This window comes from Triturus cristatus, chromosome 5_2, assembly GCF_964204655.1.
Source record: "Triturus cristatus chromosome 5_2, aTriCri1.1, whole genome shotgun sequence".
Taxonomy (NCBI): Eukaryota; Metazoa; Chordata; class Amphibia; order Caudata; family Salamandridae; genus Triturus; species Triturus cristatus.
The window spans coordinates 25,723,588-25,748,424 of NC_140588.1; the positions used below are offsets into that span (position 1 = coordinate 25,723,588).

The 24,837-nt window shown below is 49.3% G+C and overlaps 1 protein-coding gene across 1 annotated transcript in view; it reads left to right on the plus strand.

The window, feature by feature from the left end:
* The window catches only part of ERP44 (endoplasmic reticulum protein 44), a 557,683-nt gene that overhangs the window by 256,951 nt on the left and 275,895 nt on the right, over nt 1-24,837 (plus strand). Inside the window, exon 7 of the mRNA XM_085606779.1 lies at nt 12,895-12,952. Coding sequence (XP_085462905.1) covers nt 12,895-12,952 — 58 coding nt within the window. The remainder of the gene's footprint in view (nt 1-12,894; nt 12,953-24,837) is intronic.

Sequence of the window (24,837 nt, forward strand, 5' to 3'; positions counted from 1 at the left end):
AAGTGGTGTACAACTATATCCAAACATGTGCCACTCATAACTGTATCTGTACACAATTAATCGGCGTGACAGATATATTGTGCGGTGGCGAATTTGCTTGCATCCTAACTGAATCTTCATGCCAGTTAGTGTTCTCTATCAATGTTAAAACTCTCCTAGATTCCACTCGCATTCAACACTCTCACCGTATCTGTGACTCAACATGGTATTCTCTCGACCATGCGTGATTGTTAAAAAACACAATGTGCAACTGCAGAAACATATCACACACATGCATTCTCTCTTACCCGAATTTCGAATGACATCCGTTTCTCAGGGGATCGTAGGGCTATTGGGGGTAGCTCTGTAGTCAAACCCTATCGTGAGAGCCCCCGAGTATGAGAGAGAGGAGAAATTTGAAAACTACCATTTAGGGATGAGGAGATACTGAGTGAATGAATATCTCTCACTGTAGGGATGACAATTGCCCTTTAAATGTCCTTCTCTGCCTCCCCACTTACTTCGTCAAGAGTCCTGCCCCGTCTGTCCACCTACTTGGTCTCGATCCCCGGCGTTTCGCGCCGTGTATTGTTTAGACAGCAGGTTTATACTTCCGCATTCAGTGTAAAGGGACGGGATTGGTCAACTATGTCACGTGGTATACCTCGTCACCATGTGATCCCGACTATGACGGTGAAGTGATTTTTAAAAAAAGGTGATTTAAAAAAAATATATGTTACTCAATTGGCTCACTTCAGACCGAGGCGGCCTCTTGTTCTAGTATTTCGATTTTAATAGATATAACATCTCCGTTAGTTAATCCGGAGGGCATCGGTATACATATTTATTCAGTCTAGCTGTAATTGGTTTAGCCAAACATGTGATCGGACAGCTTGTCCAATCCGGCATCTCACCCACAGTAGTTCCAAAGCTGAGGTACATAACAAACCAGTGGTTCCAGATCAAACATCATATATTATAATGGGCAATCGTGTGATGTCACGATAACACAACATTGTCTTGAGCTAATGCTTCCAAGGCAGACTCAATCAACTGAGTCAAAGTACTGGCATTGTACCCATCCAACCGTTTCTGGGCAGATATACATTGCCTCAAGGACGATGTATGGGTAATTCCAGTACAGCTCATCAGAGACCTTCTCTGTGCCACAGCAGGCGACCATCAGCCATTTAGTGGAACTGGTGATGTTGATTTTCAGACATCCTCTAGAGTGGGATACAGCCGCTATTGGCTTGAAAGAATATTGTAGTGAAGATTTAACATCACTATTTGTCAATATGATGATCAATCCAACTCTGGTCTAACAGTATTGCAGTGCATCAGCAATTAAGGCCATTTTCAGTCCTTGTTGCCTCCTGATGTTGTCTGGTTAGCAATGATCGAATGGCCTGGTATATCAGCCTCTCTGTCTAGTTTGCTTGTTTGGCTTTTGTCACCAGAAGATAGAAGTCTATTCTTGATACACCCAACCGCTACGTCAGGTATGGAGTCTTAAGGTAAGATCAGGGACTTCAGGATCACCTCTATGTGCTACATTTACAAGCAGTAAACACTAGGAGGTAACAGTTCCTATGGCTTGAGTAAGCTGACCTAATTCAGTTGCTTGCAAGGTCTGTGAGATAATCTCAAGGGATAGGTTGGAAATGATACGGGAAAAAAGTTGGGGAATTCCTCCTTTTAGAAAAATTGCCCTCACACGCCCATGCAGGTGTCATGCTTCATCATCGGGTGTTGCTCCACGTGGGGGTGGTGCTGCAGTCCCCCACGGGCCCCGCGAGAGGGCTCTTTATCAGAGATCTTTTCGGAGTAACGCCGTTGTGAGTGTGGGCTGGAAAAGTGCGTTGTTAAAATACCACGTTGGTACCCCGAAGTACGGCCTGTCCCTATTCAGCATTCTGGCCCAGGCACACCAACTTTTGAGAGACCGTGCCTCCCTCACTTTCCTTTTCAGGACTTGTTAGCCCCTTGTTGGAATTTAGCTTCCATCTAGGAGCACTGGCTTCTGGACCTCACAATTAGGCTCCCTGTCTGCCCGTTCTCCTTCCTTGTTAGCAAAGGGTCCTCCTTGATACGTCGCTAGCGGGTAAACGCCAGCATTCTCTCTGAAGGCATGCATGGTTCCGCATCTCTGGCTTTAAGCCAGAGATCCAGCAAAATCTGCGATCGTGCCTTTTGATGGTAACCACCTTTTGGCCCGCAGGTGGACCAAACTTTAGGAGAAAAAAAAGACTGACTGCAAAAGCACTGGGGGCACTGCAGACACCATCTCCTGGTAGCTCCTTTTGCCGCCCTTCCTACTGTGGAGGTTTAAAAAATAAAAATAAAAATCCTCTAATACCCCACCTGTTAGCGTACCCAGAGCCAGCAATCCTGTCCCGGGGTGTATTTTAGAGAATCCTACAGAGGCAGAAACTTAAAAGGCAAGTTGTAAGAAAGTGGCTCTGTATATACTGTTCCCAAATAGGTACAGTGTGCACATAGTCCACAGTCCCCAGAGGTTTGGCAGAGGCTAAAGCTATATATAACCTTACTCTCTAAAGTGGTAGCTTGGTGGAGCAGTAAGGCAGTATCAGAGGACAGTGTAAAGCATTTGTTGTACACACTCAGTCAGGAAATGGTCTCACACACTCAAGAACTGAACTCCAGGCCACTCCACTGAATTGCTATCTTTGCTGCTGATAAGAGTGGGGGGGTTACTGGTGTGAGCCTGAAATTTAATTCACTTTGTTTTTAGACTCAAGCTAATATCTGCTTTAAATAAAATTGATGTATGTAAGGAACAACAAGAGAGAGGGAGAGAAGGTCGCTCTTGGTCCCCCTAGACTATATATTCTGAAACAACAAAAGAGCAACTCTAAAAATCAGGAAGTTTAAGAAGCACAGATAAGCAAACGAAGAAAACAAAGAAAAAGCTCATCTCTTTTAAGAAGAACCCTCACTCACCAACCTGGTTGGTGACATGCTTCATCATAGGGTTCCCACCAAAGAGGCCGAATGCCTCCTTGGTGTGCTGCGACGCCCGATTTACAGCGGAGCGAACAATCTTTTATTTTTTCTGACGAGAGACGCTAACGCGGTGTCCGAGCGACTCGTGGTTGGGGTTAGTGCTCTAGTTGCTGCTTTTTGAGACTCCTCCTGCCCATAAAAACCGGATGCAGCTTTCGTGCAGCAGACGCGCGCAGCAGGCGCGCCGATGGCGCACCTAAGGCAAGCCCGTCTGCGTCCGTCCGCGGGAGTGCCAGGCTCCAGCCATGCTGCCGGTCTTGTGTTGGAGGAGAAGGGAGGTAAGAGGTTTAGCAGAAGCCAATTGATGGCTCTGAATAATGTTAGCTGTAACGGTGGGGAGAAATGGGCAGTGCTCCAGAACCTCTCCAGGACCTGCCCTGCTTGTAAGTTCTGTTTTGGCATGAAGGAGGATTCACCTGCCGTATGTCCTGAGCGAGGAACTACTATCCAGGCTGCCCTTATCAATTCACGTTCTATGGTGAAACACGCTCTTGACATTCATGAACTTCTGTCTGATGAATTTTTGGACCTGCTGTTTATCACCGAGACATGGCTTAATGAATCCTGTGCCCCCTCGATTGAACAGTCATTCCGCTGGGTTTTAAAATTGCAAGATTGGATCGGACAACAGGGAGAGGGGGTAGAATTGCCGTAGTTTTTAGAGATACCTGGACCTTTTCTGGGGAATCCTCGGTGGGGCTTGCGGAAGGGGAGGCATTTGACTTTTCTATTGTAATGTCCCCCCATTTCACTCTAGGTGGTACGCTGGTTTACCGCCCGCCTGTCCCCCCGTGTGCTTTTCTTAAGGCCCTAGATGATGTGATCACTCCTCGCGCTTTGCGTTTTCCCAGTTTCCTCCTTCTCGGTGATTTTAATATTCATCTTGACTGTTTGGATACCCCTGGTGTCAGGGAACTTAATGATCTGTTCGATCTGGCTCACCTAACTCAGTGGATTAAATCTCCCACGCACCAAGGGGGCCATCTAATCGATCTGGTCTGTTCCAACTTTGACTTACTAGCTTTGGACCCTTTGCTGGTCACTTGGTCCGACCATTACTTGCTGCATTTCTCTTGGTCTGTAGGGAAATTTTCACCTTGCTCTCGCTCAGCCAATAGTCTACAGCCTCGCAGGATCGATATCCCTGCCCTTTCGGAGGCCCTTTCGCTGACCGGGCCGCCGGCTACCAACGATCTAGAAGATGCAATTGCCGTTTTTTCCTAATGGATTAGCCGTGGTGTCAGGGCGGTGTCTAAATCCCCCTCTGCTAGTCAGCCGAGGACTATTCCACCTAAACTATGGTACTCTGCCTCTCTTAGAGTTTTCAAACTGGCCTGCAAGGTATTGGAGCGGTCCTGGCGCCAAGACTATTGCCCGTCGGCAAAAACCATCTTGCGTGAAGCCCATAGGAACTATTACGCAGCTATTGGTGCGGCTAAAAGTAGCTTTTATGCCGCATGAATAGCTAAAGCCAGGAACAATAGCAAAGAGATTTTTTCTATTGTCAGAAGTTTTTTTATCCCCCATCTCTGAACAAACTTCCCTCCCAGACACATTTGAATGGTGTGAGGAATTGTCCTCTTTTTTTATTGAAAAATCCAAGTGATCCAAGACAGTCTTGGTTTGGACTCCCCTTCATCGATTGACTCCCCCCATCTCAATACTTTCGGCCCCCATAGCCCCTTCCCTTCTTTTCACTAAGTTCATGCATGTAGCTGAGTCAGACACCTTGGCTATTTTAAAATCCCTTAAATCGGGGTCTCCTTCTGACCCCGTTCCTGCCAGGGTGTTAGCCGGTGTCGCTGAGGTGGTCTCTTTGGAGGCAAATAGAATTATAAATTTATCTCTGCAAACTTCCACTGTTCCGAGTAGTTGGAAGCAGGCCAGACTCTTAGCACTTTTGAAAAAACCCTCACTTGACCCTACTAAGCTAGCTAGCTAGCTACCGTCCCATTTCTCTTCTCCCAGCTATGTCAAAAGTTTGTGAGAAGGTGGTTTTCCGGCAATTGGAGGCTTTTGTGGAAACATCTGGCCTTCTCCACCCAGCGCATCGGGGTTCAGGTCATCCTACAGTACCAAGACCGCTCTGGTGGAAATGGCCGAAGCAATTTGGGAGTGCCTTGACGCGGGTGGCAGAGCAGCTTTGGTTTTACTTGATCTCTCTGCCGCCTTCGATACGGTTCCCCATCAGTTGCTTCTATCTCGCCTTTCAAATATCGGTATTGTTGGTCCTGCTTGGGATTGGATGAAATCTTTTCTTGAGGATCAGTCCCTGTGAGAAAGTGCCATCTTTCTTGCATGGTATGCCCCCACTTTTTGCTGAATTGCTGAATGTACTTCGACTGAGTGTGCCCTGGACTCCTGCCAATCAGGTGCCCAGGGCCTATGTTCCTTCCCTAAAACAAACAAAACCCAAATTGGCAAACCCTGGCCACATGCCAGCCCCTGGTAAATGGTATCCAGGGCCTTGTGACCAGGGAAGGCCTCCAAGGGCTGCAGCACTCATTGTGCCACCCTTAGAGGCCCTGTACCCTTACACACACACACACTGCCTTTGCAGGCTGAGTGTTTGGGTGCAAGACAAAAACAAAGTCGACATGACACACATCCCTGTGTGCCATGCCCATCACCTACACTGCCATGGCATACATCAGCCACCCCTCTAGCTGGGTGCCTTATGCCAATGGTGTGGGCACAGGAGCAGGAGCCCTGTGCCCCTACAGTACCCAGGTCCATTCCAGAATACTGTAAGTGCAGTGCTGCCATTTAAGAGTACATGGTGCTGGGAGCTCGTCAAACACAAACTCCACAGCACCATAATGGCAACACTGAAGACTGAGAAGTTTGGTATCAAACTTCTCAGCACATTAAACCCACACTGATGCCAGTGTGGGATTTAATGTACCAATCACCCCAGAGGGCATCTTAGAGATGCCTCCTTAAACCTAACCTACAATCCACGTCTGCTCTGAGGCTGCCTAGGCTGCCACACAGCAGACATGTTGCTGGACCCCTGGGTGGGAGAGCCCCTGCTCTCCTGGGCCTGCAACAATGCACATCCTGGGCGAGGTGCTAAATCTCCTCCCCAGGATGGGCAGGGGGAAGCTTCAAAGGCATGCCGCCTCTGTGAGCTTCCCCAGGCCACTGCAACCCCCCACTCTGGCGGGAAGCTTTGGCCGGAAACCCCAAATAAGGACAGGGGATGTGCCAGCCTGCCAACCCCACCCCTCAGGTGGGGGAGGCGAAGTGAAGCACATCTCTGGGCTCTCGCCATCTTGAAGATAGGGAGCCCTACCCTATCAGGACTAGGCTACTGCCCCCCTCCCACAGGAGAGAGGCAGGATAGGGGGTGTACCCACCCCAGGACAGGGACCCCATTGGTCCCTGCCCTTCACCTACCTGTAACGCCCTTAAATCTAGTATTTAGGGGAACCCTGAACCTTCCTTCCCCAGATTCCAGATTCCAAACTACAAAGAAGAGCAAGTAGAAAGACGACCCGCCCTGCAGCTGCTAAGAAGAGGAAGACACCAACTGCTTTGGCCCCAGCCCTACCGGCCTGTCGACCCTTGAACCTGCTCCTGCTCCAACCCGGCATCTCTTGTGGCCAGCAACCTCACAAACCCCGGAGGACCTGGCTACCTTTTAGCTCTAAGCCCCTGGGACTCCCATGAGTAGAGGCTCTACTCAAAACCTACCTCTAATCCCTGGCAGCTGCCCGGAACCGCGAACCCAGCACACTCTGTACCAGCCAAGCCTGGCCAGTGCCGGAGTGAACAAAGACCACAAGGACGAGCCCACGGCGACTGTGACCCCGAGTCTGGCACCCAAGGACCTCCCTCGACACTCCTGAAGAAGCCTGCAGCCTCACAACAAGGTGCCCCCCCTACCGCGATCAACAGAGGGTAAGATTTCCCGACACCAAAAGGCACCCCTGCACGCGGCGCCCCGCGGCCCCCTGTTCCCAATCCCGGGGTACCTACCTATCCTCCAACTACCCAACTTACCTCTCGAAGTGGTGGTGGCGGCACCTGAAGAATCCTCGTCCCGAGTTTGCAGTCTTTTTCTAAACCGGAGATTTCCCATTGAAATCAATTGAGCGCCCGAAGGCTCAATAGCACCCTACACCCAGCTGCCCGAGTGGCCCTGGCAGTGCAACCTCTACACCTACCTACTACCCCACTTGCCCTGAGTAAGTGACCAGGAGCTCAGCTCCCACAGCCGCGTGGCTTGCCAGTCAGCAGCCACCAACCAAGGCCCCCTATCCCTCATAGGATAACATTGGGCCTAACCCTCTCTGCACCCGGCCGCCCTAGAGTCGCTTAGGGTGAACAAACTGTACCTACCTGACCCTGGGGGACCCCTGAGTCTATGCCCAGAACCTCAACTCTGCCAGTCGAGTACTTACCTTTAAACCGTTAACTCTATTTTCTTCATAGGGTAACATTGACTGGCTTTTTCCTGAAATTTCTTCGAAGTGTGGACTTTTCAAATCTTAAAATATTCACCAAAAATCAGCCGAGTAACGATAACAAAATTACTCACCTGCTCTTAGGTGAGCTCCCAGTGCTGGATCTTGGTGCCCAGCACTGACTCTGAAAAATACTTACAACTGTACTTACCAGTAACCCAATTTTCTCCCATAGGAAATCATTGACTGTTTTTCTGTGAAATTTCTTCTGTCAATTTCTGCAATCTTTAAATATTCTTTAAAAATCGTATAATATCTGAAAACGTAATTACTTACCTGTTTTGGATAAAGGTCCCAGTACTGAGTCTAGGCACCCAGTACTGGATTACAAAAGTAACGAGTACATACTGTACCTGCAACTTGAATGTTCTTCCATAGGGAACCATTGACTGTTTTCTTTAAAAGTGTCAACTTTAAAAATAGCTAAATATTGTTTAAAAATCATTACAGTAATTAAGTCAACTTTCATCACTTGATTCTAAGTACTGACCCAGGACTGAATCTAGGATCCAGTCCTGGAATTCCAAAAGTAATCCTAAAAGTAATCTGTTGCAAATAACATGAAACGTTCATTGAACTCAATGCATTGTTGTGTTTAAAATAGAGTTGCTTATTGCAACCACTTGTAACTGTTTACAAAAGTCAATTGCATATTGCAAAAGTATTTATATAAAGCATCTCATTCTGAGAAAGTATATTTTAAATCCAATTGTTGGTTCTAAAATAAAACAAGCATATATTTTTTATATATAAACCATTGGCCTAGAGTTCAGTTATTGAGTGTGTGAGACCATTTGCTGACTGAGTGTGTACAACAAGTGCTTTACACTGTCCTCTGATACTGCCTTACTGCTCGGCCAAGCTACCACTTTAGAGAGTAAGGTTATATCTAACTTTAGCCTCTGTCAAACCCTTGGGGACTGTGGACTCTGTACACCCTGTACCTATTAAGGAACAGTATATACAGAGCCACTTTCTCACAGTCCCAGCAGGTATGGATGCCTCCCTTCTCCTCTTTGGCCAGGTAGGTGTTTACGGGTGTCCCGCAGGGCTCTACTTTGAGCCCTCTGCTTTTTAATATCTACCTAACCCCCTTGATCTTTTTGGCAGAGGAGCTGGGTGCTAAAATAATTGCATGTGCGGATGACACGCAACTTCTCTTTACATGGAAAGATTCAGATTTGTCAACTGGGATTGCGCAGAACTGTCTATCTGCGGTTTTTCGGTGGCTGGCTTCCGCCCACTTGAAATGGAATGAGGACAAGTCCGAGGTTCTCTTGTATGGTCAATTTCCATCTAACTTCCTGGAACATGAGGCCCTCCGGCGGTAACAGCTGAAAGTAATGAAGGACAGCAGACCTCTTTATGCGTTCCAGTAGGCCGTTCACATCCCAAGATAGTACCCTAACTGCCACCATCAAGGTGCAAAAGCAGTAAGGCAGGGGCATTTCGAGGGCCCAAAAAGGGCATGACCCCAAGGAGGACAGCAGAATTACTGACCGCAGCAGGGCATGGCTTAGAATACTAAAAACTGACTAGGAATTATGCGGCCAAGCATTTAAAAATAAAAAGGGCACCAACCTACGCCCCTGCCAACATTCCCCTCCCCATAATTCTACCCTGGAAACATCTGTCGCCCTAACTGCATTCTTCGTTAGCAATCAGGCCAAAGGCTGACTAGATAGAGCCCAATCACCCTCATGGGGCTCATGGAGGAACACCAGGGACGTTGTCACCTCTGGACCCGAAAAGCACCAGTATGTCTGTCAATGTGTTGCCAGGGGACAATACCCACATGATCCACACTCCCTCTGCCTGAACCAGAGGGACACCGAGTCCCATGGGGGCAAGAACATGTTCTCCAGGATCGATCATGTTTACTCCAGGCCGACCGGATTGGGGGGGGCATGGAGCCAATAAGCTAGAACTCCCCCCCCCCCCCCCCCCCCCCCCCCCCTCTCTCTCTCTCTCTCCCCCTTCCCAAATTAGGTCACCGAAGTTCCCTCTTCTCCACTGCCCACTCCCAGGCCTGTTCCCGGATATCAAAGAAATTAGTGTCTGAATCGAAGATCACCTTTAGCTGGAAAGAGCAGCGCGTATTGCAGGTTAAAGGCCTGGAGTTTATGCTTGACCATCCCAAAAGAACGCCAGCGCTGCTGGACCACAATGATGTAATATGGGAAGATCGTAATCCTCTGGATTTGAAAGCGAAGTCTGGGTGTGCCTGCGCCTCCTGGAGGAAAGTATCTCTGTCCCGATGATTGAGAAGACGCGCTATGAGGAAGGCAGGCTGGGGCCCTGGAAGGGGACTGGTGCGCCAAGGACCTATGTGCACCATCTACCACGAACCAGGATGAGAACTTACCGGCCGGGACCCAAGACTGCAGCCATCCTGCCAGGAACTGCTCCAAGTCTCCGTACCCTCCAGGAATCCAACAAACTGGATATTGTTCCTCCACAAGCAATTTTCGGCATCCTCTGCTCGATCCTCGAGCACTTCCGTCGAATGCAGTTCAGAGGCCCAGAGTTTCAGGTTGGCCAACTTTTCCTCCACCGTGGACACCCTGGTCTCACTTCTGTCATACGGCCGGCAACATTTTGGAGGTCCTGGTGCGATAATGGAACATTAAGTTGCACCTCACCCATTTTAATCTCGACTGCCTCTCGAGTCCTGGATTGCCTGAAGGATTGTGGTGAGGTCGGAGTGTGGGGTCCCTGGTCCCAGAAGCACTGGAGGGCTGCTTAGTAAACTGGTCAATCTTTGTCGGGGCCCGGAAGGAAGCTGATCACATCCTCTCTCTGCCAAGACACTCTGAATAGAGAAGAGGTGGACTCACTCGGCCACCTGTGGCCTGCTTACCCTGAGGGGAAGCACTAGCAGCCAGGGCAGCAGCGGTCACTCAAAGGCATCAAGTAGCCAGCTGTGTGAAGGCCAGGGGGAGCAGAGAAGTCCTTCCCTGACAAGAGACTCAAGGCCTCAGCAGCATCGCATCCACAGGCCCCCCACCTCTAGTCGAGCTGGCCCCAGTGAGACACCAGTAAAATGGTGAGGTGGAGGGAAAGCCAAGCAGGTAGTGTCCCCTAGTGGTGACTGAGGGCGGGGGGGCTGAGCAGCAACGATGGTGCCCACTACAGAATCCAGAATAGGCTCTGCCCCCATGTCCAGCCAGCTACCCTGCACACCCACAGCCCAGGTGGGGAAGCAGGAGGTGCCTCCGCTCCCGGCAAACAGTTCAAGGCAGCCCCACCCACCGAGCCCAGGGCACTGTGGGCATCCAGCAGCAAGGATCCAAGGCAACCTGAAGTCCAGTGTCACTTTTGCGACGGGCCTCAGCAAGTCAATGGAGGAGGAGGGGGACAAAAAGCATGGGCTGGGGTCAGACTGGGGAGTGGTGCCCCCAAGCCCCATATTCCAAAGGTGCCCTCCAAGGAGGCCAGGCTGAGCCTCGGGCTGCTGCACACCAACAGTAGTCCCTGGCTCCTTGTGGCCTTAACGCGACTTGGGTGGCCCCACCAGTCCTCGCAAAGGCAGTGCTGTGCTGCAGTCCTGCGGGTGGCAGTCCTCCACACTCCCGCCTCTAGTGCAGGCCACCGCCCCCAGTTGTAGAGTATCTAATGAACTCCTGGTACCCGGCTCACATGAACAGGATGACACACAATCTACTCGCCCAATAGTTTTTTTTTTATATCACATTTTATTAGATTCAACACAGACATGTACATGGAGAACAGAACATACTGTGTAGAAGGACATTCTTACAGTAGGGGCCAGCTTGCCGGTGACCAAGAACAGTTCAATAGTGGATCTGAGTGTTCATAAGGGGTTTCAGCTACCTTCACCACCCTCCTCGAGTTGGTTGCAATCCCCTAACTTGTTCGAATTTCCTCATCCAGCAAGGGAAAAGGAGCATCCAGTCTCTCCATTGGAATTCCCCTGTAAAGGGCCCAGTCGGGCGAAATGTTAGTGTCTTTCTGTGGACATTCCTTGGCCGCATAAATGGAAATTTTGTGGCTCATGCATCCTTCTAGGCCCTACTTTTATGCCGCTACACCCGGGGAGTTTAGTTCTTCAAGGCCCTGGGTATGTATTGTAATTGTATTGATATAGCGCTTACTACCCCTGACGAGGCGTCAAAGCACTTTTTCGGCTAGTAGCATGCCACTCCGGAACTCACAAAGGATTAGTGGTGAATTAGTTTAGTGAAATATGAAAGTATTTTGAGTGTTGGATATGTTAGTCAGTTATTTGGATTCAGAAGGATAGTGGAGGGATAGAAGAGGGGAAAAGGTATGCATTTATATAGTGCGTGCTACCCCTGATGGGGTGTTGATATCCCTCTTAGCAACAACTAGCCCCAGCCAAATCAGGGATGCCTGGAACTTGTTGCTATCTGTATCTGTGGTGATGTGTAGTAGAGCAAATTTAGAGTCTCTGGGTAGTCTCACCCTGATATCTGTCCCAGGCATGCATGCAGTCCCTCCCAGAAGGGTGACAACACCTCGACCAAGCCCATACTGTCTGTAGTAAGTCCCCCTTTTACATACCGCATCTCTGGCCCTATAGTGATTCTGTCGGCCCCATTTTCCAAAAATGTTCCAACATGAAATAGACTTGATGCAGATATTTGAGTTGGATCAGCCAAAATTGAGAGGCTGTTGCCACCTCCCTGGAGAGGTGAGTACCTCACTACTATAGTAATCTCTCAGTGGTCCCAGGTCTACATTCCAGGCTGCCCTTGAAGGGCTGAATGTGTCTTTGGAGTTGATCACCAGGCTGTGGTAGACCTGTGAGATCTTTTGGGTAGTCAGTTCCTCCAACAGGATTTTTGTCTCTATAGGGGTATGGCCAAATAGCTCAGTCAGACTCTGCCCGATTTTGCCCACCCACATATACCCAGAATTCATATCAAGACTGGAATCTTATCATTTAAAGACTTGAGAAAGGGACATTGCGGGATAATAATGGATATGCTTATAGATGAATAAATCAAGTTCTTAAACTGTAAATGAGACCTACATCGAACTGAAAAAATGAGATTACATGATATTCGTCTTGAAGCCATAGACGTTGGATCGATACATTTATTTTGGATGCTAGTTGATGCCTGACTGGGTTCGAAACACTTCTCTTGTCTTTTCCTGAAACTGGGGTCCAATTCCAGGCGAAGGGGCTCTCCGGTATTGTATGCTGGCTGTTCTCATCTGTCGTTAATGTGTCTAGACGCAGTCACTGAATCAAGATAACGTTATAGCTCAGTGTAGTCCTTGTGCTGAGGTAGCCTCAAAGTAAATAATACATGTTTTAGTTTCAGTAAGCGTTTTAATTTATAGTTTCTCTACGTATACAAATACTAAATGTTTTGCTTGTCGTCGTTGCTTCAATGCGCATTCTAATAAAACTGTTTGTTTCACAATCTAGGAGTGTTTCTAAACCGGAGAGATTTAGCGGTGACAACATAATCTACAAGCCTATGGGTGTAAGTTTATCTTTATATCCTTTTTTTTTTGTGTCAGAAAATACAGTATTAAAATTGTCGAACTCCAAATGTCAAGAACCATAATAAGCAGCTATAAATTGCTACTTTTCCTAAAACATTTTGCTCCCTCAGTGCTTCACATGGTGATGTTGATTATTGCAGCTCACCAGTGTTCAGAGGGTACTGTGGACCCCAAGGGTATACAGGGAATGAGCTCTGTAAAAAAGTTATATGTGTACAGTGGGTGGCTGAATTTAGTTGAAAAGGAGCATATGGTTGATATATATATATACCTAAGACCAATGGACTTATCCAGCTGCGAAGAGTGTAATTTGTGGTATACCTTTGTTGACTGTGGCAAGGTGCCATCATTCAAGCCTTGAATGGTTCATCATGTACTTCCCTGAGGTCACAACAATCACACAGTGGTAATAAATAGCAAATTAAACTTTGCAGATCAGCGTAGGGTGTTTGCCTTTTGTTATCCAGAAGGTAACAGACAGGTATTTGATCAGAATCAAAGCACAAAAGGGTTACATTTGTGCAGTGAGATGCAGTGTCAAACCGTGCCTAAATTTAACAAGCATTTGAAATGCAATAGGTCTTGCATTTATGCGAGACCTATTGCATTGCTAATGATTGGCATCACGACAACGGGAGGGAGGCGGGGGAGGAGAGAGAAGGCACGGACAACGGGAGGGCGGTTGTTGGGTTGGGTTGGTTGGGGTGGGGGTGAGAAGGTCCAGACCACATGGGGAGAAGGCACGGACAACAGGAGGGAGGGCGATGGGGAAGATGCACGGACAACGGGAGGGGGGGGAGGGCAGGCGGGGGGGAAGGAGGCACTAAAGCACATCATGCCTGCAGTGGGAGAAAACCTCTTTAACAAAAATAGTGCTCACAGTGTAAATAAAATATACCATGTAACAACCAAAGTAAAGGGGCCATTCGACATGGGAGGTGACAAATGAAGACTGTACTAAGGAGGGACTAACAAGCCTATTGATAAATCAGAAGCCAGCATTTCGGACAATGACACAAGCCAATTGCAAATATGGGCGGAGAGTGGGCGGAGCTTCTGTTCACCTAATGCTCCTCAATAAGCCTTGCAGAGCAGCGCATGCGTGCTGGCTCTAGGCCCGACCTAAAAAAGCATATTTATTCTCAATCTGCAGTTATTGTAACAAGGTATCTGTGAAACAATAGTAAAATAATCATCAAGTTAGTTGGGTTGTACCCGAGTAATCGTACGACATTGGATCTTTGAACTGTAAAAATTAATGTTTGAATTTAGGTTTTGGGGGGGGGGGGGGGGCGTGGCTAACTACCGAGCATGGCGGATGTGAGCTGATAGAGCTCCATGCCGAGCCCCGACACTTTTTCAAGAATCCTGCAAGAACGGGGGCCGTTGGAGTCACAAATCAATGCATGATGCGGTGGAACATCTGAGGCATCGGCAGCTCTGCCACGGAAGACCCGAACACCGATTTTCGGTGTTCCTGCACCACCGCTCTTGAAAGTAGCGAACCGGCGGAGTGAGCCCGAGCAAGGTACCGGCTGGTGCTGGGAATATCGGAAGGATTTGAGGGCAGGGAGTGACCCCCGACCTATGGGAGTTATCCGCTAACTGGATTGAACGGCTAGAGCTGCCTGTGTACGCGCTATCCAGAACTCGGCAGGTCGATAAAGCTGTCCACTGAAAGAGGAAGAGACAAAATGGCGGTCGGCAGCAAGTGAGAGCGGCGCTTCACTACAGGAGAGCTGCTGGTGTTGTGCAGAGATCCTCGCCTAGACTAACGGACCTATACAGCACACCCAAGGTAAATCAGGATAGACTACTGCTGGGGATATCGGCAACCTCTGTTGGGCGGAGAGGGTGCGCAACAGTACTGTTTCCTGCTGCGCCATAGCCTTGTGCTCCTGCCACAGACACACGCAACTCACGGACTAGCAGCGATACCTTGCGGTCTTGTTGCCTGGGTCACTAGTGCTGCAAGGAGAGCGCTGGATTGCCCCGCAGTCAGACACCGCGACATGGAGTTGAAGGTAGCGCTGGGGCACTGTGTGGTGGCTGGATGATCGCGCTGCAGCGGCGGCAAAGAATGGTGCTGCGTCACTGGTGGCCGTGAGACTCAATGCGGTGGGATGACTGTCGGAAACACACTGCAGGCCCCTGAGATGGTGATAGGAAGAGTAACGGTTCCTGCATCACCACTGCGCCACGACTAGCTGCTAATATCCCCTTCAAGATAGGACGAAGTGGCCATCACCAATCGATATTGGGGCCCGGGTGCATCAGTTTGTAATGGAAGAGGTCTAACTGCGATGTTGCTCTGAGAGCGCATGCCACAGCACCACCACTGTACAGCAAGATTGTGTCCGACGCATGGGTGTATTTACAGAGACCTGGAGCGGCCCCTGTGGGTGCGGCCGGCGATTATCTGGCGCCTCCCTGGTGCAGTGTCCTAGAGCCTAGCTGGGATAGTGACCCCCGCCCCATACCTGCATAAATTCCAGTGCAGTCGAGATTGTATGGTCAGGGCTGCTGCCCGACTCTAAGCTACAGTATGTGGAGCGAGGGCAGGTCTCCCCGCTTGTGGTTCCGGAGGGAGTCGTTGTGTGGGGCCGCCGCCCCTCTACATCATGGGTCGCACCAGGTCCCAACAACCCGACCCCCCTGCATCTGATGACACACATACTACGATGAGCGGGGATCAGGCGCATGAATCCGATACTGACGTTATACCGCCCACGGGAGCTGAACAACACACTGATAAGCTGGACTTAATACTAAAAGAAATCAGAGATTCACGTACGGTGATTGAAATGCAAATAGGGTCGCTCTCTACTAGCCTCAATCTCTTACAAGCGGACCACAATAGAGATCCGGCAGATAAGGTAAAATCCAACTAACTTGCTCAAGATGATTTGATCCCACAACAAACTATGCATACTTCTCAAATGGAACAACTACAACGCCAGTTGCGGGGGCTCCAAGACAGGGTGGATGATGCCGAAGGGAGATCCCGCAGGAATAATGTCCACATACTGGGAATACCGGAAAAGAGTGAGGTGCATAATCCCACCTAATTTGTGGAAACCTGGCTGCGAGAACATTTAGCGAAGGAGGGTCTGACAGATCTCTATAGTGTGGAGAGGGCACACAGGGTGCCGCCCAGGCCTCCCCTTCCGGGATCGCCACCCAGACCACCAATAGCACGCATTCTGAGTTATAAAGACCGGGACACAATACTGCGTGCTGCAAGAGAGAATGCCCCTATCCGCTGCAAGAATAAAATGATCTCCCTATACCCGGATTTTACACTAGTGGTACAGAAAGCGAGAGCTACTTTTCAGGATGTTAAAAAGAAACAGAGCACACAATCTGAAGTACGCTTTACTTTTTCCAGCCCATTTGAAAGTCATATCTGGCCAAAAAACTATATTTTTTGATAACCCGGAGAAAGTGGCGGACTGGCTGGAGATCACCTTAACTCCCCCTGTCTCCCAGAATTCGATCCTGCTGAGCAACTCTGCGGGATCCTTGTCGCAGCGTGAGGATGCAGTCCGCATGGAGGAGAATTGACGGCGTGGTTATGGGCCTGGTGTGAGCCCATCTCTGTAACAGATCTCGAACAGCTAGAAGGACGCTCTCCTGACCGCAGCAGCCCTGGCGGAACATGATGCCTGGTCCTGTGCTGTGTCTCTCCGCTCCTCGGACGGGGCCACAGTTCGCTCAGACTCTGAAACCAGTCTAACATTATTTCCATCAGTTACTCCACGGACTGCGGATGACTATTGAAGTGGTAAGATGGGCCCTCCTGAAGTTGGTATTGTATGAAGTATTGACCAGTATAACTCAATGTTCACAATGACATTTGGTAACCCCGTTCTTTATGCTTCTTTCATGATGATGGGGCTTGGGCTGGAGCGATGAGAATAATGTAACTAGATACGGGGTAATGTGTGTCACAACCGTGGTGGTTGCCGTCCCCCCCCCTTCGGCGACTGCACTGTGGTATTGTTCATGTAGAGTTCCTGTTTACCTTTTTGCTATGGTATGGTCTTCTGCTGTTCTCTGGGGGAACCTAGTATTGGGGAGTTTTTATAGTTTTGTAGGGTCAGCTTCAGTTTGTGACACCAGATCGGCCTAGTGTCCTCAATAGACCACCTTACATGGGACCTGATGACACATCCTAGCAAATATAAGTACAGCTCTTGGAATGTAAGGGGGCTCGGCTCTGTTCATAAACGGCATAGACTATTGGCACAGTTAAACAGACGGAAAGTCAATGTTGCGTTTCTCTAGGAGACCCACCTGAGCAATGACAAAGCAGATAAGCTGCACAAGAAATGGCGGGGACAACTGTTTTTTACGTCCAACTCGGCATTTGCTCGTGGAGCTGCGATATGTCTTAGGAATGGTACTCCTTTTAAGTTATTAGAACAAAAGAGTGACTTGAATGGTAGATATGTCTTCATACATGGATTACTAGATGGAGCACATTGTAATGGGAAGCATATATGCTCCAAACACCGACCAGGACAAATTCCTGGAGGTCCTTAGCGCGATATTGGTGGGATGGGAAGACTACCCCTGGATATTAGGTGGAGATTTTAATGCGGTGCTTGATATCGATCTGGATAGGTCTCAACCCCCTTGCACAACACGGGCTGTAGGAAGTTGGCGAAAGCACTGAAAGGATGGGCAGATGTGTGGGGGATTGGGGATGCATGGCGTAAGGCACACCCTACGGACAGGGAGTACTCCTTCTACTCCCCACCACACAAGTTACATACTAGAATTGACAGAATATTTTGCTCCTTAACTTTACTGGGCTCCATCAGCGACTCAACACATTTGGGTAAAACACTATCTGATCATTATCCCGTAGAACTTACACTCCAGTGGGGCAGAATACCTACCCTAGTGCCGACCTGGAAATTGCAGCCTCTGCTTTTAGAAGACCCCGTCTTACGTACTGCGCTAGCCATAGAAAATTATTTCGCTGAAAATGCGGATACGGTGACCATGCCTCAGATTTATCGGGATGCCTTTAAAACTGTAATCCGAGAGGTAGCAATTAGTACGAAGGCAGGCGCACGACATACCCTTATTGTACAACTCACAGAGATCGAAAATACCTGGGTAGACTAGAACAGGAAGCTGCACTGAACGACGCACAACAAACGCAGCTGCAAGAAGCGCATATCAAACATGCAGAACTATTAGAAGACCTGCATCTTTTAGGTAACCGTCTTTACACTCGGAAACAACATGCCACGGTGGACAGAGCGGGCCCACTCCTTGCTAAAATCATTAAGGACACCCCGTCGATGTCTCCTATTCTAGAGATCCGGAATATGGAGGGCGATATGATGTGTACACATCTTGACATAAATACTGCTTTTTAAAACTATTACGAGACATTATATAGAAAACAGGCTGACTATACTGACATAGACGTTGAGCCCTTCTTTGACGTCTTCAGCTCCCACTTTTCTCGCAAAACCATAAAGAAGTACTGGGGCAGTCGGTGACTAACCTGGAAATTAAATGGGCGATTAACAGTTTACCACATAATAAGGCACCAGGAGGGGATGGTCTGCCCATTGAATTCTACGCAACGTACTCTGACTTATTAGTACCCCACTTACAGCGGTTGTATCAGAAATCCTTAGAGACTGGCACCCTTCCTCTTGCCACACTTCAGGCGACAGTGGTCTCGCTTCTAAAGCCTGGCCGAGATAGTATGGACATGAGGGGATATAGGCCTCTCATTATTAAATACGGACTATAAAATATTGAGTAAATTGCTGGCAAATAGACTCTGCCAGTTCATACCGCAGCTGATACACATTGACCAATGCGGTTTTGTCCCGGGCAGAAGCACAGCACTTAATATTAGGCGATTGCATCAAATAATGGCACATACGCAGCCAACAGCTGCTGCTAGGGGCGGCGTTTTGCTTGATTTACGCCAGGCCTCTGATTCCCTACATTGGAATTATATGTTCTACGCTCTTTCCAGATTTAACATACCGGAGGACTACATAAAGTGGGTGAGACTGTTATACCTGAACCCCACGTCGCAGGCACGCACGGGACAGCATATTTCGCAGCAACATAACGTTGCCCGGGGTACCAGATAGGGCTGCCCATTATCGCCTCTACTATTCATCTTGGCTTTGGAACCTCTCTTGCATAAACTCATAAGGGGATTGTACTGGGGCCCAACACACATATTGTCTCTGCATATGCAGATGATTTAATACTATATTTCAAGAACCTAGACGAGGAATATGAACCTATACCTTCCACCTTTGACACATTCCAGAGACTTTCCGGACTCTCGATTAATGAGAACAAGTCCTATGTTTATTTCTTTACAGGCACAACACGTAGTGGTCCTCTCGGCTTTGGGAAATGGACGTTTCATATAGCGCCTACTACCATTACATACCTAGGAATCCACATATACAGGGAAACAACAGATCTTCTAGATGGCAACTTACTCCGCGCTATAACTGCCCTCAATTCCCAAATAAAGTTCTGGACTTCCCTGCCTGTATCGGTGGCAGGCAAGGTGGCAATCACCAAAATGGTGATGCTTCCTAGATTGTATATTATTTCACTTATTTCCCCATTATGGTCCCGGCACAGATATTGAAATTATTGTCCTCCCTATTGATTGATTTAATCTGGGGAAGGGGTCGGAGGCACATTGGGATTTCGAAGCTACATTTAGACACTAAACAAGGAGGGTTGGGGGTCCCGGACCTGAAGGCTTACTGCTACGCGAGTCAGTTACAATGGCTAGCGTATTGGGTAGCGGGACGTAACCTGCAGGAGATTGGCATGTCTCAACTGGCATGGCAAAGGGGAGACCTACATACTCTTATTACCCAACAGCAAAATTCCCCCGACTGCGCCTCATTTGTTGAGTCGCGTTGTTGTATTGGAGGAATGCTTTAAGTTACACCAAAACAGTGGCTCCATACACCCCCACTATTCACCTTTTGGGGATCCCCACACAGACTGGCACTGTTACACATAGAAGAATGTTGGCTTGGAGAGATGCGCGAGTGCAAACAGTGGGCATGTTCTTTATGGACGGTGCCCTGATGCCTCACAATGTCTTCGTCCGAGAACATGGAGTGCCAAACACACTGTTTCTCCTGCATGCTAGTGTTTCTAGCTATAAACGTAACACTTGGGCCTCAGGGGCGATAGAACCAGCAACGCACACACTGCTTACTATGCAATATTTGATGGGGAACGGGTGCCATTTAACGAGGTGGCTATACAGAAGGTTCCGTATAGTAGCGGCGGTGCCACTCCAACCCCTCCGTAACAGATGGGATGTGGATGTGGGCCGAGCACTCACTGACAAAGAATGGGCCACTATTTTGGAATACCCTAGGAAAATATCAAGGAACCATAAATGTAAGCTTATACAGCTCATGCTCCTACATAGGGCCTACCAGACCCCACGCAGGCTGAGTTCTATTTTTCCAGACGCAGTAGATGTGTGTCCGCTTTGTCACTCCTCGGAAGCGGGTCCGATACATATGTTGTGGAGCTACCCATTATTACGACACTTTTGGGCATCCGTTTGTGCGATACTGAGGGACGTTGCCCCAATGCGAAATAATGTCTTGCTGGTGTTCTGCCTGCTGGGGCTGGGCCCAAAAGGGAAGAAGGGTAACCCTGTTAAATTTACTAACCTTGCCTTAATAGTAGCTAAACGTAACATTACCATGAGATGGAAAACCGCCAGACCCCCATCGCTACAGGAATGGCATAGTGAAATGGTATGATGGTGAAGGGCAGAGAGTGCTGAGCTTAAGAGGGAGGAACACAGGGGGTTGCGTAAGAGGCCCATTTCTATGGAATGGAATATGTTGTTGGAAGAGTTTATTGCTGCTGATCTGCAAATGTACTGACGGGTTCCTTGTGCTCCTCACCCCCCTTGTGTTCACTGGACAGAAGATGTGGTCATTCTGAGCTAAAGTACATCTTTATAATACAATAATGGTTGCTGTTACGGCGTGAAGTATTACATTTCCATGATTATGCTGCACTAGGATGGATCGACTAACTGTTTGGAATTTATGCTGAGTCTACAGGAGTAGGAGGGGGGGTGGGAGTGAAAATTGGTTTAGTTTTTTTTCTATTCTAGTATATAATTGGGAGAAACATGATCATCAAGGACTGTTATCCTAAACAGGTCTATAACATTACAAAGCCGATTAAGCTGGGATCATACTGAAAAGCGCTTGAATAGTAATATGCAGCTGTGGTTACCTCCATTTGTTATATATCACCTGCTGTACAGTTGTAAACTCAGGGTATCACCTTGAGATACGCTCCCAATGCTGTTTCTTCTGAGACTCTTCATGATGCCGTATGATGGTACTGATTAATGTCTTTTGATTTATGGTTTGTATATATTCAATTAAATATGTAAAAAAAAAAAAAGAATACAGATTTTATTTTCTCAGAGTTACGGTTTAATAGGTCACCTTTTATTTACACTTATAAGTTTCATTTTTTGGGCGAACAAGTAAGATAATTTCCGCATTCTTAGTTACATAACAGAGATTTTCACCCCGTTCTGCAAGTAATGCTGTTGTTAGACCTGGCATCATTGGTGTGGGTCTCCCTTCCATTTTTTTGCCTTTACCTCTTGTGTTTTGCTGTGTGTTACTTCATGTTTGCTGGTCTAGATGCTTTGGGCACTTTGCCACTGCTGTTCAGTGCCAAAGTGGAAGTGCTCCCTTTGCAAATTATTGTTATGAATTAGTGATTCCATGATTAGCTTATTTGATTTACTTGTCAGAACCTAGTACAGTGCACTATGTGTGCCCAGGGCCTATAAATCAAATGCTGCTGGTAGGCTTGCAGCACTGATTGAGCCACCCAAAGAAGCAGTTTGTAAAATGTGACTCTGGCCTCCTGCCATTGCAGAGCCTGTGTGCAGTCTGGGACTGCCATGTCAACTTGGCAAGTGCACACGCTTGCCAATCCCTAAACCTTCCCGTTTCTACATATTAGTCACTCCCAAGGTAGGCCCAAGGTACCCCTGTGGGCAGGGTGAATTGTATGTGAAAGGTAGGACATGCCCTGATGTCTGTGGCATGTCCTGATAGTGGAATACTGCCAATTTCATTTTTCACTATTGCAAGGCTATCTGAAAGAAACAGTTAGTTATATATTCATTACGTTAGAATTACCCCCTGGCGTCAGACTGGATCTAGAAAGTTTTTCGGCTCCGCGGCGGTCGTTGGCATCGTGGTAGCAACTTAGACGCCGCCCTCGCGCGCTGTTGTCCGTTCTTTCTTTTTACTCACCAGCCAGCGCAGATCTGGAGTGAGCGGTACCTCCAGGCACTGTTTGACTGAACTTTTTGCGACTCTTGTCGACACCTTTTTGAGCCCGAATAACTGCTGGTGCACGTAGGGAGGCCCGGCTACAAGGCTTGCGGTTCCTGTAGCCGACTGATGTCGTGGACGGATCCGCACTGCGTGAGCCTCTTTTGCCTGGAGCGCGACTACAACCCCAAGTCACGCTCCGATTGCCGGTCCATGGCTCCGAAGGCTTTGCGGGAGCGGTCACAAACTTCTTGAGCGCCGGCAGTGTGCTCCGTGCCGTTCGAGGTCCCAGTCATGAGGCAGGTCGAGGGACCGGTCGCAGAACCTTCATCCATCACTCTTCTAAGTCTTTGCATTCGGGTCGAGTAAGTCGAAGCCCGGAGCAACCCCTGCCCAGCTTTGTCAGTTTTACAAAGCCATGCATGCCATCTTTGGGCAGTCCGACTCCGCCGGCGCGCCTCTTGGCCTGCGGACTCGGTTGGGGACCCTAGGCCTTCCCTACTGGTGGCTCCGGCCCCATGCCTGGATAGGGATCTGCGGCGGTTGACCTTGTGACACCTCCACCGGCGCCGACCACCAGCACCGCATCCGCTGCTAACGCCGTCTATACCCCCAGCCGGCGTTGACTCCGGCTTCTAGCCCGACGTGGTAACGGAACCGGATCGGCATCGGATCCGGCGCCGTCGGGTGCTTTTGCCCCTGTGTTCCACCCTGGCCATTTTCAGCCAACCTGGCAGCCAGAGGAGGGTAAGGAAGACTGGGAGGGGTCTGGAGACCCATTATCAGACCAGTTAGAATACGAACAGGACTGGAGAGAGGACCTGGGGGATGCTGGTGGTCTGGATACCTCCCCAGACCTTGGCTTGCAGTCTCCTCCTACCGTGGCTACAGAGGAGGGAGCGTCTTACAAAGTGGTGTTGCGTAGGGCGGCCGAGGCTCTTAACTTCGAGCTTCCTACGGTGTCAGTCAGGACAAACCTCCTGACAGAGGTGCTATAGCTGGCAGCGAGTTCTTCGGATCCCCTGCTGCCCTTCAATGAAGCCCTGACAGACATCCTTTTGGGCACTTGGTCCAGGCCCAACACGGAACTCCCGTGGATAGGATGGTTGCCCGACGCCACTGCCCGGCCGACCCCACTTTCCTCTCCCAACACCCCACTTCTGAGAGCTTGGTGGTCCAAGCCTCTACTTCCAAGAGCGCATTTCCTAACGCACCACCCGATAGGGTATCCAAGAAGCTGGATCATCTTGGGAAGAAGGTTTGCTTTTCCGCCAGCTTAGGACTGTGGTCAGTAAACACTGCATGTCTGTTGGGCTGTTATTCTCACTCCGTGTGGGATACGGTTGCGCAGGTGCTGCCTCAGTGTCCGGAGGAGGCTCGGGCCGTTCTCTCCCATGCCGTTGCTGCTGGGAGAGATGCAGCAAAGTTTACCATCCGCTGTGGGCTGGATACCGCCGGCTCTCTAGGCAGGACGATTTCCACGTCGGTAGCCCTTCGACGCTACGCTTAGATGAGATCGACTGGCTTTTCTGGGAATGTCCAGAGCGCTCTTTCGGATATGCCCTTCTATGGCCATTGCCTTTTTGGTGACAAAACAGACCACGCCCTGGAGCTTTTCAAGAACTCACGGGCTACGGCCAAGTCCTTGGGCCTCTCCGCTCGCCCTGCACAGTCTGCTTTTTGCCCTTTTCGTGGCTACAGAAGGGGTGCCCCACTACGTCCCTCCCAGGGCCACAGGCCGATGCAAGCTGCACCACCTTTGCGAGGCCGGGAACCATCGTCGTGGTTCTGGGGCCAGCGAGTGGGCCAGCCCACCAACCCCCCCTTCTGCTTCCGCCTCCAAACCCTCCTAGTCAGACCTTCCATTCCCATCAATCGCCAGTGGGTGGCAGGATCTGCCATCACCTCCCTCACTGGCGCACCATCACGTCGGACAGGTGGATTTTGCAGATAGCCCGAAGGGGCTTCTCCCTCCCCTTCGAGTCTACCCCTCCAGCCATGCCTCCTCATTACCATCGCATGTCAGAGGATCACTTGGGACTTCTCCAGCAGGAAGTTGCGTCTCTCTTGGCCAAGGGAGCCATCGAGGGCATTCCTGTTCCAGGAGTAGGTTGTGGTGGTTATTCCCACTACCTTCTGGTCCCCAAGAAGGACAAGGGCCTGTGTCCTATCTTGGACCTCAGGAGTGTCAATCGCTTCCTCCAGAAGGATAAGTTCAAAATGTTGACGTTAGCTCTGGTCTTGTCTGCCCTCGACCCTGGAGACTGGATGGTAGCGCTGGACTTGCAGGACGCCTATTTTCACATTCCCGTCCTGCCAGCCCACCGGTGCTACTTGCGGTTCATAGTAGGCCATGAGCATTTTCAGTTTACCGTGCTCCACTTCGGCCTTACCAGCGTCCCTGTGGTGTTCACAAAAGTGATGGCAAGGGTCGCAGCTCACTTGCGCAGATCAGAGGTTCCAGTCTTCCCTATCCCCAGGCATTCGTCTCCCACCTCCAGACTATGGCC